The sequence below is a fragment of the Salvelinus namaycush genome, chromosome 5 (genome assembly GCF_016432855.1).
Source record: "Salvelinus namaycush isolate Seneca chromosome 5, SaNama_1.0, whole genome shotgun sequence".
Taxonomy (NCBI): Eukaryota; Metazoa; Chordata; class Actinopteri; order Salmoniformes; family Salmonidae; genus Salvelinus; species Salvelinus namaycush.
In genome coordinates, this window is record NC_052311.1 from 69,285,115 (window position 1) to 69,296,449 (window position 11,335).

The 11,335-nt window shown below is 43.7% G+C and overlaps 1 protein-coding gene across 3 annotated transcripts; it reads left to right on the forward strand.

Annotated features, from left to right (window-relative positions):
- The first annotated feature begins 176 nt into the window (after positions 1–176).
- LOC120048837 (magnesium transporter MRS2 homolog, mitochondrial-like) lies at positions 177–7,216 on the forward strand. 3 transcript variants are annotated; one of them, XM_038995111.1, is made up of 11 exons: positions 177–1,077; positions 2,207–2,271; positions 2,566–2,602; positions 2,787–2,899; positions 3,126–3,302; positions 3,935–4,065; positions 4,529–4,645; positions 5,011–5,163; positions 6,117–6,234; positions 6,473–6,586; positions 6,804–7,216. In XM_038995111.1, the coding sequence occupies exons 1-11, from the start codon at positions 888–890 to the stop codon at positions 6,870–6,872; spliced, it is 1,284 nt and encodes a 427-aa protein (XP_038851039.1). In that variant the 5' UTR covers positions 177–887; the 3' UTR covers positions 6,873–7,216. The 3 variants fall into 3 exon arrangements, with proteins under 3 accessions (XP_038851039.1, XP_038851040.1, XP_038851041.1); XM_038995112.1 differs by lacking the exons at positions 6,473–6,586; positions 6,804–7,216 and having other exon boundaries at positions 6,046–6,229; XM_038995113.1 differs by lacking the exons at positions 6,473–6,586; positions 6,804–7,216 and having other exon boundaries at positions 6,061–6,229.
- The last annotated feature ends 4,119 nt before the right edge of the window (positions 7,217–11,335 follow it).

Sequence of the window (11,335 nt, forward strand, 5' to 3'; positions counted from 1 at the left end):
TTACAGTATATTTTCAGCATAGGGAAGTTACATTGGAAAATGTGTAGGATGTTTTTCTTACGGAACATTTACGGAAATCTCAAGTAAGGTTTTCTTCCGTTGAACAACTTCATTGGTTGAAATTGATTCATCCTCTCGAGTTCAGGGTCATGCACGAGCACGTGTTACTGTAACACCAAAACACCCCGATGCCTGCTGGTTGTAGTTGCTCAGAGCTAGCTGTCCCTGTGTTAAGGAGGAATGACGTATCTTGGATTTAGCTACACCAACTGCAAGCCTGTTGTTATTTGCTATTTTACTCACGTATGGCATATTTTTGTGACTGTGCGACAAGTTGAGAAGTTTGTTCGGGAAGCACGAGCTAGTCTGCTAGCAGCATAAAAGTTTGTTCGCTAACGTTAGCATATAGCTAGCTAACTTGCTAGCTAGCGCCTTGTTTGCGTGCTAACTAGCTAAATAAAGGGGATACCTAGTTAGTTGTACAAATGTGTCTTCTGCATTTAACCCAACCTCTCTGAATCAGAGAGGTGTGGAGGGCTGCCTTAATCGACATCCTCGGCGCCCGGGGAACAGTGCCTTACTCAGGGGCAGAACGACAGATTTCTTACCTTGTCAGCTCGGGGATTCGATCCATCAACCGTGCTCACAAAATAGATTTGACCCGACTTTGGACTGAAATGGTTGTATGATTTTGCAGAACAAACCACTGTCTTTGTCCAGTGCTACGTAGCCAGTTGATAAGTTTACTAGCTACCTAGCCTACGTTAGTAATTCAGTTCCGGATGCAAGTGGAATAACCAGCAATGCACTGATCAGCTGGCTAGACTAACTAAGTAGCTAAATAACTAAGGACACTTTGTTAAAATGCAGTGGTGGTGAACAAAGCAATGGAAGCTTGTTTCAAGTCGTTCACCATGGGTGGTCTTCGGAGATCTCTGGACATTACATTCAGGGTCCTCGCCGGCTGTTTGACCTGCAGAACAGTGAGTTGTTCCAGATCACCTATAAAATGCCAACTCTCCAAGCATCCACCGGTGACGAGGGGGAAAGCAACACTGTTGCGATCATGTCCGTCTGGTAGGTGATGTAACATTTTTACTGTTATGGCTAGACCTAGCTACACAAGGCTACTCCTGCCTCCAGTAGTTGATCGAAAGGTGTTGGGGAGACTACATGAATGTATTTGTTTTTAGAGACATCTGGATACTGTGTATCAGGACTGTGTGGCCATTTACACAGATGGTTCAAAAGATCCAATGACAGGATGTACTGGGTCAGCATTTGTAGTGCAGGAATGTGGGGTGGAAGTCAGGAAACGTATTACAGATCATCTGACTGTGGAGCTGATGGCCATATGGTTGGCCTTCCAGTGGCTGGAGGAAGTCAAGCCAGACAGAGTAGTTATTTGCTCTGATTCATGTGCAGTGTTAATGAGTCTCCAGCTCATGTAGCAGACAATACCTGCTTTACGAGGTGCTACAAACCCATGGCAGGATTACATATTAGTATACAGATAAGATTGACTTGGGTCCCAGACCATGTAGGGGTGGAGGGGAACAAGGCAGTTGATGTACTGGTGAAACCAGCACTTAGTAGTGTTGATGTTATCGTTTCAATGAGCCAGGCAGAGGCAAAACGCCTGATATGGACAGTGAACGTGTAGAGATGGCAGGAGCAGTGGAATAGAGATACTATGGGCAGGCATTTATTTCAAGTACAGAGGAAAGTTGGGGAGGACGCCAGGAAGGGACAGAAGAGAGGAGGCTATTTTTTACAAGATTAAGGGTGGGACACAACCAGTTGAATAAGACCTTAAATGTGACAGGAAAGCATCCAACAGGAAAGTGTGGTTATTGCCAGGAAACAGAGACTGTGGAGCATGTATTGCTACAGTGTGGGCAGTATCAGAGGGAAAGAGAGAGGCTGAGATTTTATGAGGGAGAAGGGGAAACAGGAAGTTAGTTTAGAGTATATTGAGTAGAACGTCATTAGATATAGTCTCAAATATTTAATATTTTTTAAGAGCAACGGGGCTGGCAAGTAGGATTTAGTTTCTCCCCGTCTCTGGCACCCACTCCAGTACAGTAGTTGGCGGTAGTGCATCATAACATTGGATGCCAACCGCCGATAAACCCCACCGAAAAAAGACCTAGCTGCAACACACATGTTGTTGGCTAATGGATTCTTATTTTTGTTTAATTGGCAGCAAATTTAATTCGGCATAGAGGAACTGAGGCATCCCTCTCCAGTGTGGCTCCTGCTTTTGTTGTGGTAAGTGGCAAGTTTTAGTTGTGTCAATCATATCCAATTTGAAATTGTTATTCTAGTCTCTTCTAAATGTTATGTCTGTCAGCAGTATATGGGATATGATCAAACATTTGTCAACATTGACAAAGCCAACATTCTATAAAAAGGTTGCTTCTGCAAAATGCAAGAAGAGAGAAAACCAATGTGTCAGCTCATTGTGACTACCTATATTGTTCACCTGAGGGAGTGTGTGGAATGTACCTAGAAGTTCTACAGCAATATACTGGCAGTAGCTACAACTGTGCTCTTCTGTCATAGATGAAATTTGACAAAGATGGAAATGTAACCTCATTTGGTAAGTATTGGAACATCTATTGTCCTCATTAGCTTGTCCATTATTTGTTTTTCTTTAGTTTTCTGTTCTCACAAGGACTACATCGAAATGCAATTGTTTATTGTACTTTGTTACTGACAAGATATTTGTCCTTCTTATAAGTTTTGAGTGTGACTTCTGACCCCTGGTCTGATTCCTATCTCAGAGAAGAAGAAGTTGGAGCTGTATCATGAGCTGAGTCTGCAGGCCAGAGACCTCAGGTTCCAACACCTCACCAGCATCACCGCTAGGAACAACAACATCATCATTCGCATGGAGGTAGCTACGTACTGGTTTTGTTTCGTGTTACAGCGTTATGCTGAAGGTACTGTTAGCTAAACTGCTGCGTTTGTCACCTGTCGTGACAGCTAGCCTCAAATTATCCTCTAACTTTTAGAGAATCCTATGATTAAAAAAACAAGTAGAAAATCGCACACTCGAAAAGACAGGTGACCGAATTTGACTCGTTTTGGCACCTGAACCGAGTCTGTTCTTGTGTCTTCAGGCCTTGAAGGCAGTAGTGACCCCCAATAGCCTGTTGGTGTTGGATTTCCGAGGTCTGGGATTGGAGAGATGGCTGGTCCTGGAGTTGGCTCCACAGTTGAATGGGGATCATGGAGCTCTGGCCACTCATTCACTGCCATTTGAGTTCAGAGCCCTTGAAGCTATTCTGCAGCACAGGGTAAGACACACGCTATGCAATCACTCATTTACTATTCGTTTATCACAATTGTTCACACTTTTGGATAGTCCCATATTGATGATCTACTCATGGTCATACTATCTGTTGATAAGCAACTGCTTGTTAGGGTAAGGGTTGAGTTCAGGGTTCGGATCAATCAATTACATTTATTTATTAAAAAATTACATCAGCAGATTTCACAAAGTGCTATACAGAAACCCAGCCTAAAACCCCAAACAGCAAGCAATTCAGATGTAGAAGCACGGTGGCTAGGAAAAACTCCCTAGAAAGGCAGGAACCTAGGAAGAAACCTAGAGAGGAACCAGCCTCTGAGGAGTGGCCAGTCCTCTTCTGGCTGTGCTGGGTGGAGATTAAAAGTGTACGTGGCCATTAAGGCCAGATTGTTCTTCAAGATGTTCAAACGTTCATAGATGACCAGCAGGGTCAAATAATGATCAGTGGTTGAAGAGGGTGCAACAGGTCAGTACCTCAGGATAAGGGTTAGTGGATAGTTAGTTGATATGTTGTTGACAGTTATTGAACATCTACAATCCATCTACTTGGGACTATCCAAATAAAGTGTCACCTGGTATTTGTTTCTGCATGTATGTGTCTGTTTGTTTTGTGTATAGGTAAACATCCTTCAGGCTCGGCTGAATGAGGTTCACCCTGTCATCCTGGACATTCTAGAGTCTCTTGTGGATCCTAAACTACTCTCTGCAGATCGCAGCAAACTGCATATACTTCTTCAGAACAGCAAGAAGTGAGTGGAAAAGCAATGTCAGTCACATCATTATAAGGAGCGTTGCTGCTTTTGCATGTGACGTTTGGTTCATCTTATCAAGGCAGATCCTCTATTATGGACATTGGGCCAGTAACTGAAAGGTTGCTGGTTCGAATCCGAGCAGACTACGTGGAAAATCTGCCAGTGTGCTCTTGAGCAAGGCACTTAACCCTAATTGCTCCTGTAAGTCACTCTGGATATGTGCATCAGCTAAATGACTTAAATGTATTGTAGGTTATGAAAAGATGAACACCTATGGTTATAGTTGGGCCAGGGCTATTGTATGGATCTAGAAATCCTGCACTAGAAGGCGTGGCTGGATTAGCTCTGTGTAGCCAATCTCATTCCCTTTCCGACTTCCAACTGGGATTTCTGGGAATTTTGGGGAAAGTTACCAGAAGAGTTACCAGAATTGTTCAACTGTTGTTTGTTTTCTGCCCAGCCTGTCAGAGCTGGAGACAGACATCAAGGTCTTCAAGGACAGTCTGCTGAAGATCCTAGACGAAGAGGAGATGATCGAGGAGCTTTGTGTCACCAAGTGGACGGATCCACGTGTGTTGTAAGTGAAATTTCAACATGCAGATTTTGTAGGCACATGGTACTTCATGAGATTATTTGTGTTCATTGTACACATTTGTCATTATGGTGGGAGTGAGCTGACAACGGGAGGGTTGCTGGCATCAATACGTCAGGAGTCACCCTTGATATAAACCCCCTGAACTGCTCACTGGGAATGGCACTGTGGCTGCTCTGTGGTCCAGCCTTTAAAACCTAGTCTGTGTGTGTGTGTCTGAGGGGTTGGTACAGCAGAAGACACATTTCTCTCGTATGGATGAATAAAGTCTTCTTTTTTTTTTTTCTTAACAGTTGTTGGATGAAGGTTTTATTGGTCTCTCTTGTTGTTGTGTGTGTCTCTGGAGGCAGTGAGGAGAGCAGTCTGGGCATTGATCATGCTGAGGAGATGGAGCTTCTCCTGGAGAACTACTTCATGCAGGCTGAGGAGCTGGGCAACACGACCAGGGAGCTCAAGGGCCTGATAGACGACTCAGAGAGTGTGATCTTCATCAACCTGGACAGGTACTGACGACTAAACCCTGTCTGCATCCCTGTTTCCTGTATAGTGCAGTACGTTTGACCAGGGCCCATAGGCCTCAAAAGTAGTCCACTATGTAGGGAATGGGGCAGGGGTTCTCAAACTTGTTGGGCCGGGGACCCCTTTTGTGATAGCAAATTCATCAGGGACCCCCTCATAATCAGAACACAACTCGAGTGAGATAAAAAATAGTATACAAGCAGTTTTACTATGATGTAGGCAGTGCATGGCTGGACGAACCAAGTCACGGGCCCTGGGAAGGAACATTTTAAAGCCCAGTCTCTTGATATCAGAGAGAACATTTTGCAGTTTTCAAGCTAATATCCTGTAATTCTGCACATTTTGTCACAGGGCAGAGATTATTTTGTTGTTGCAGCTTTAAGAGACAAAACGTTGCAGTTTTAAAGCTTTAATGAGTTCCAAATGTATAGTTGGTGGAGTACTGTGGATATCAATATCACTGTGAGCCTCCCAGGCCCATGTTGCCCAGGGTTAAAAACATACATTGTAGATGAATAATATTATATTTGATTGTATTACACACTAAACTTATTTCACAGATCCCTTGGCCAAAATGTGTTTAAGCTGTTAGTAATATTTAAGGGGGGCCGCCAGTTATGCATCTCTGGTATAGTGTAATAGTCATGCTGCGTCCATACAAAATAGGCTGGCAGAATTATCTAGCTAGACAAAAAGAAATCAGTTTAAGTGTATTGCCAATGTAACTGGCTTTTGGTAGACTTCATTTGTCCTCATGTCGTTTTCTGTTCTAAGGTGCATTTAATGCTATCAGGGGAACTAGCCTATTTTTCCAACTGCTGAACATGGCATTTTCATTTTCTCCTGTTGTTAATTGGCTTAAAGAGCTCTCTGTCAGTCAGGCCTAGTTTGTCACCATCCCATTTCCGTCTGTCCCCATGGGCCATGGCACACCCAGTCACCGGAACGTGATGATGCGTCTGAACCTGCAGCTCACCATGGGGACCTTCTCACTCTCCCTATTTGGCCTGATGGGTGTCGCCTTCGGGATGAACTTGGAATCCACGTTTGAGGAGGTTAATGATATGTGTTGATGATAAAGCTTTAATCTTATAAATTACACATGGGACAATTTAACATTGAGTTTGTTAACCTGGCAACACATGCTCATTGTAATCTAGCCAGCTGCAGCAATGTAATATTGCTAAATGGCAGATGAACCTGAGGTGAAGGATGACTGGCTCAGTGTGTGGTCCATAGAGAGATAACACTAGATCGAACAGAGTTTTATCGGTGTCGTGTTTGTTCCCCCAGGACCCCAAGGTGTTCTGGCTGGTGACAGGCTTCATGTTCCTGGGTAGTGGACTAATCTGGAGGAGACTGCTCTCGTTCCTGGGTCGACACCTTGAGCCTACCTTCCCCCCACAGGTAATTTAATTGTTAATTTCATGATTTATTTGGATATAAATGTTTATCATCTGTTGCATTCTGGTGTGTAACGTGGATAACTCACTAATTGTCAATACCAGTCCCTGGGTACTGCATGTCTGACATCTTGATCATGCTTAAGCTCAGTGTTTCGTCTTGAGATCATTCTGATCATTTCCATGACTTGTGTTGTAAAAACCCTCTTTCTCCTCCCTAGATCCCAACAGTTTGGAAGAGAAACCAAATCAACTCAAAAGGAGGAGAGGTGAAGAGTGGACTAAGATAATAGTTCCTTGTTGCACCACCTCTCTGCTGAGGAATCTGAACTGTTTGACTGTTTTCATACTACAGTGAGAGTTCTCTCGTTTATTGCAGAGGAATGTTTTCTCTTCATAATCTCAATATCATTTTTTTGCAATTGGTTTAAGACTGTTGTAAGCAGTGTTCATGTATTTCTTAACATCCTGGATATATTGTTATAATGAAGCACACTGTATACCTCCAGCTGTAGTCAAGGATACTGCACCAATTCTGACTGTCCAAAAACATGGTCCCACTGTTCACCAAAACCACTGTTCAAATAGCTTTGACTGAATATACAGCTAATAAATAAAGACATTGAGTACTGAACAGTCTCAAACTTTGAAAGAACTAAAACCCAAGATACACTGTATATACACAAAAGTATGTGGACACCCCTTCAAATGAGTTGAATCTGCTATTTCAGCCACACCCGTTGCTGACTGGTGTATAAAATCAAGCACACAGCCATGCAATCTACATAGACAAACATTGGCAGTAGAATAGCCTTACTGAAGGCACTGTCGCAGGATGCCCTGCTAGAGCTGCCCCGGTCAACTGTAAGTGCTGTTATTGTGAAGTGGGAACATCTAGGAGCAACAACATCTCAGCCGTAAAGTGGTAGGCTACACAAGCTCACAGAATGGTACCACCGAGTGCTAAAGCGCGTAAAAATAGTCTGTCCTCGGTTGCAGCAGTCAGAGTTCCAAACTGCCTCTGGAAGCAATGTCAGCACAAGAACCGGTCGTCGGGAGCTTCATGAAATGGGTTTCCATGGCTGAGCAGCCGCACACAAGCCTAAGATTACTATGCGCAATGCCAAGTGTCGGCTGGAGTGGTGTAAAGCTCGCCGCCATTGGACTTTTGAGAAGTGGAAAAGCATTCTCTGGAATGATGATTCACGCTTCACCATCTGGTAGTTGGACGGACACATCTGGGTTTGGCGGATGCCAGGAGAACGCTACCTGCCCCAATGCACAGTGCCAACTGCAAAGTTTGGTGGAGGAGGAATAATGGTCTGGGGCTGTTTTTCATGGTTCGGACTAGAACCCTTAGTCCCAGTGAAGGGAAATCTTTACGCTACAGCATTCAATGACATTCTAGACAATTCTGTGCAACAGTTTTTTGTGGCAACAGTTTGGGGAAGGTCCTTTCCTGTTTCAGAATGACAATGCAGCTATTCACAAAGCGAGGTCCATACAGAAATGGTTTGTCGAGATCGGTGTGGAAGAACTTAACTGGCCTGCACAGAGCCCTGACCTCAACTCCCATCGAACATCTTTGGAATGAATTGGAACGCCGACTGCAAGCCAGGACTAATTGCCCAACATCAGTGCCCGGCCTCACTAATGGAAGCACGTCCCCGCAGCAATGTTCTACCATCTAAACTCAGCAGAAAAAGACACGTCCTCTCACTGTCAACTGAGTTTATTTTCAGCAAACTTAACATGTGTAAATATTTGTATGAACATAAGATTCCACAACTGAGACATAAAATTAACAAGTTCCACAGATATGTGACTAACATAAATTGAATAATGTGTCCCTGAACAAAGGGGGGGGGGGGGGTCAAATCAAAAGGAAGTCAGTATCTGGTGTGGCCACCAGCTGCATTAAGTACTGCAGGGCATCTACTCCTCATGGACTGCACCAGATTTGCCAGTTCTTGCTGTGAGATGTTACCCCTCTCTTTCACCAAGGCACCTGCAAGTTCCTGAGCATTTCTGGGGGGAATGGCCCTAGCCCTCACCTTCCGATTCAACAGGTCCCAGACGTGCTCAATGGGATTGAGATCCGGGCTCTTCGCTGGCCATGGCAGAACACTGACATTCCTGTCTTGCAGGAAATCATGCACAGAACGAGCCGCATGGCTGGTGGCATTGTCATGCCAGGATGAGCCTGCAGGAAGGGCACCGCATGAGGGAGGAGGATGTCTTCCCTGTAACGCGCAGCGTTAAGATTGCCTGCAATGACAAGCTCAGTCCGATGATGCTGTGACACACCGCCCCAGACCACGACGGACCCTCCACCTCCAAATTGATCCAGCTCCAGAGTACAGGCCTCGGTGTAACTCTCATTCCTTCGACGATAAATGCAAATCCGACCATCACCCCTGGTGAGACAAAACCGCGACTCGTCAGTGAAGAGCACTTTTTGCCAGTCCTGTCTGGTCCAGCGACAGTGGGTTTGTGCCCATGGGTGACGTCTGGTGAGGACCCGCCTTACAACAGGCCTACAAGCCCTCAGTCCAGTCTCTCTCAGCCTATTGCGGACAGTCTGAGCACTGATAGAGGGATTGTGCGTTCCTGGTGTAATTCGGGCAGTTGTTGTTGCCATCCTGTACCTGTCCCACAGGTGTGATGTTCGGATGTATCGATAATGTGCAGGTGTTGTTACACGTGGTCTGCCACTGCAAGGACGATCAGCTGTCCGTCCTGTCTCCCTGTAGCGCTGTCTTAGGTGTCTCAGTACGGATAGTGCAATTTATTGCCCTGGCCACATCTGCAGTCCTCATGCCTCCTTGCAGCATGCCTAAGGCACGTTCACGCAGATGAGCAGGGACCTGGGCATCTTTCTTTTGGTGTTTTTCAGTCAGTAGAAAGGCTTCTTTAGTGTCCTAAGTTTTCTTAACTGTGACCTTAATTGCCTAATGTCTGTAAGGTGTTAGTGTCTTAACGACCGTTCCACAGGTGCATTAATTGTCCATGGTTCTTTGAACAAGCATGGGAAACAGTGTCTAACCCTTTACAATGAAGATTTGTGAAGTTATTTGGATTTTTACGAATTATCTTTGAAAGATGGGGTCCTGACAAAGGGATGTTTTTTTTTGCTCCGTTTAGTAGAAAGCCTTCCCAGAAGATTAGAGGTTGTTATAGAAGCAAAGGAGGAACCAACTCCATATTAATGCCATTGATTTTGGAATGAGATGTTTGGAGAGCTTTACTTTTGGTCATGTAGTGTAACTCAAGTTTTCATCCTCAGGTCCAACATAACTATTGTGCCATTCACATACAGTAATGTAGTATGTATTTATTAGTTGTATCATTCACAAAATGGTCACTGCCATGCTGTTTGTCATTACATTATAAATTAAATTAAAATATAGGACAAAACAATTCGATTTTTTTGACGGGGTGCAGGATTTGTTTTTGCCTGATTTCGGTATTTATGCTTATAATTTCCGACATTTTGGTTGGCTTCTGTCATATGTTGCCTTAGAAGACTAAATAAACCTTTGCTCAGCAGAATGTAATAGATCGATAGAATGAATGCTTCAATCTAGTTGACATCGGTAAAGTCCTCTCACCTTTCGCGGGGCAAAGAAGTTTAGGGACTGGGGAGAAAATACAATAAAGCAACAAAAAAAAACGACAATTTTTCTGTGCAAAATGTCCAAATTATATTAGTTTGACCGGTTGTAAGCCAAAAGTAAACTGTGAAAACGACCCAAAGTGTTTCTGATAAGATTTTAGTTCGGCTTCGAAGCATATTTTATGTGGTTTAAATTGAAATACTATCAGTTTTTATGATGACAGCACCCAGATGGTATCTACAGTAACTGAGCATGGCATTCTCTCAGAACGAAATAAATAATATTTCTCCACTCCTGTTCCCAAATCCACATTTTACCTACATTTGGTGTATAATTTTACTGCAAGAAATGCTTACTTCTGCATGAGTTAGGCAATTATTAAGGATATAGCCGTATTCGCACGGGACTAGTATTACTAGAGGACGTTGGTTAAGTATTTATTACCCCAGAATGTCCGTTATTCCACAGGACAGGATTGTTTTTTTCCCAAACTGCCCCCTGTAATTATTTTTTTCTATAAATTGACAGTTGACCGAATCGTGGAGGTTTTTTTCTAGGCGTGAGGAAATTTCAAAACTACCAGATAACCTCAATGTAGCCTATAAAAATGTTAATTAGTTAAACATTTCTGGATTTTTTTTAAAGGTATTGTTTCTATTTAATCCGCGTGCCACCCGATATGTTATAACCCTAACCTGTCGCTCCGCAGATATAACCGCGGGTTATGAGTCAACCCGCGCATCACTAGTCGACACTAGTGGTTTTATGAATGTTGATCATGTGTTATGTAGATGTGTATACATCGTGAAATGTTTTCCTTATCATAACGCGGTATACTTATCAACTACAGCACTTAACATTGTAATGTTCACATAATTGACATGAACCGGTGGGGATGACTACTTTGACACAACATCAGCCCAACATCACTCCTCAGAAGAATCAAGAAAATATCTCCTGTCAGATTACCTGCTAAAAGTATTAGTTTGGCTGTATCTTAAATTGTCATTATGCAATTCCACTCATCCTCTCTCCTAGCCTCGCTTCCTTCTCAACCATATTGAAGGAGGAGGTCCAAGTTCCCCCTCCCAGACCTTCAAAACATATTGAAATAGAAGGTCCAAGTTCCCCCTCCC

Coding starts and splice junctions, on each gene's coding strand:
- LOC120048837 (XM_038995111.1), top strand. CDS start 888: ATGGAAGCTTGTTTCAAGTCGTTCACCATGGGTGGTCTTCGGAGATCT. Junction 1,078..2,206: donor GTTGCGATCATGTCCGTCTG/GTAGGTGATGTA, acceptor TTTAATTGGCAG/CAAATTTAATTCGGCATAGA. Junction 2,272..2,565: donor TGGCTCCTGCTTTTGTTGTG/GTAAGTGGCAAG, acceptor CTTCTGTCATAG/ATGAAATTTGACAAAGATGG.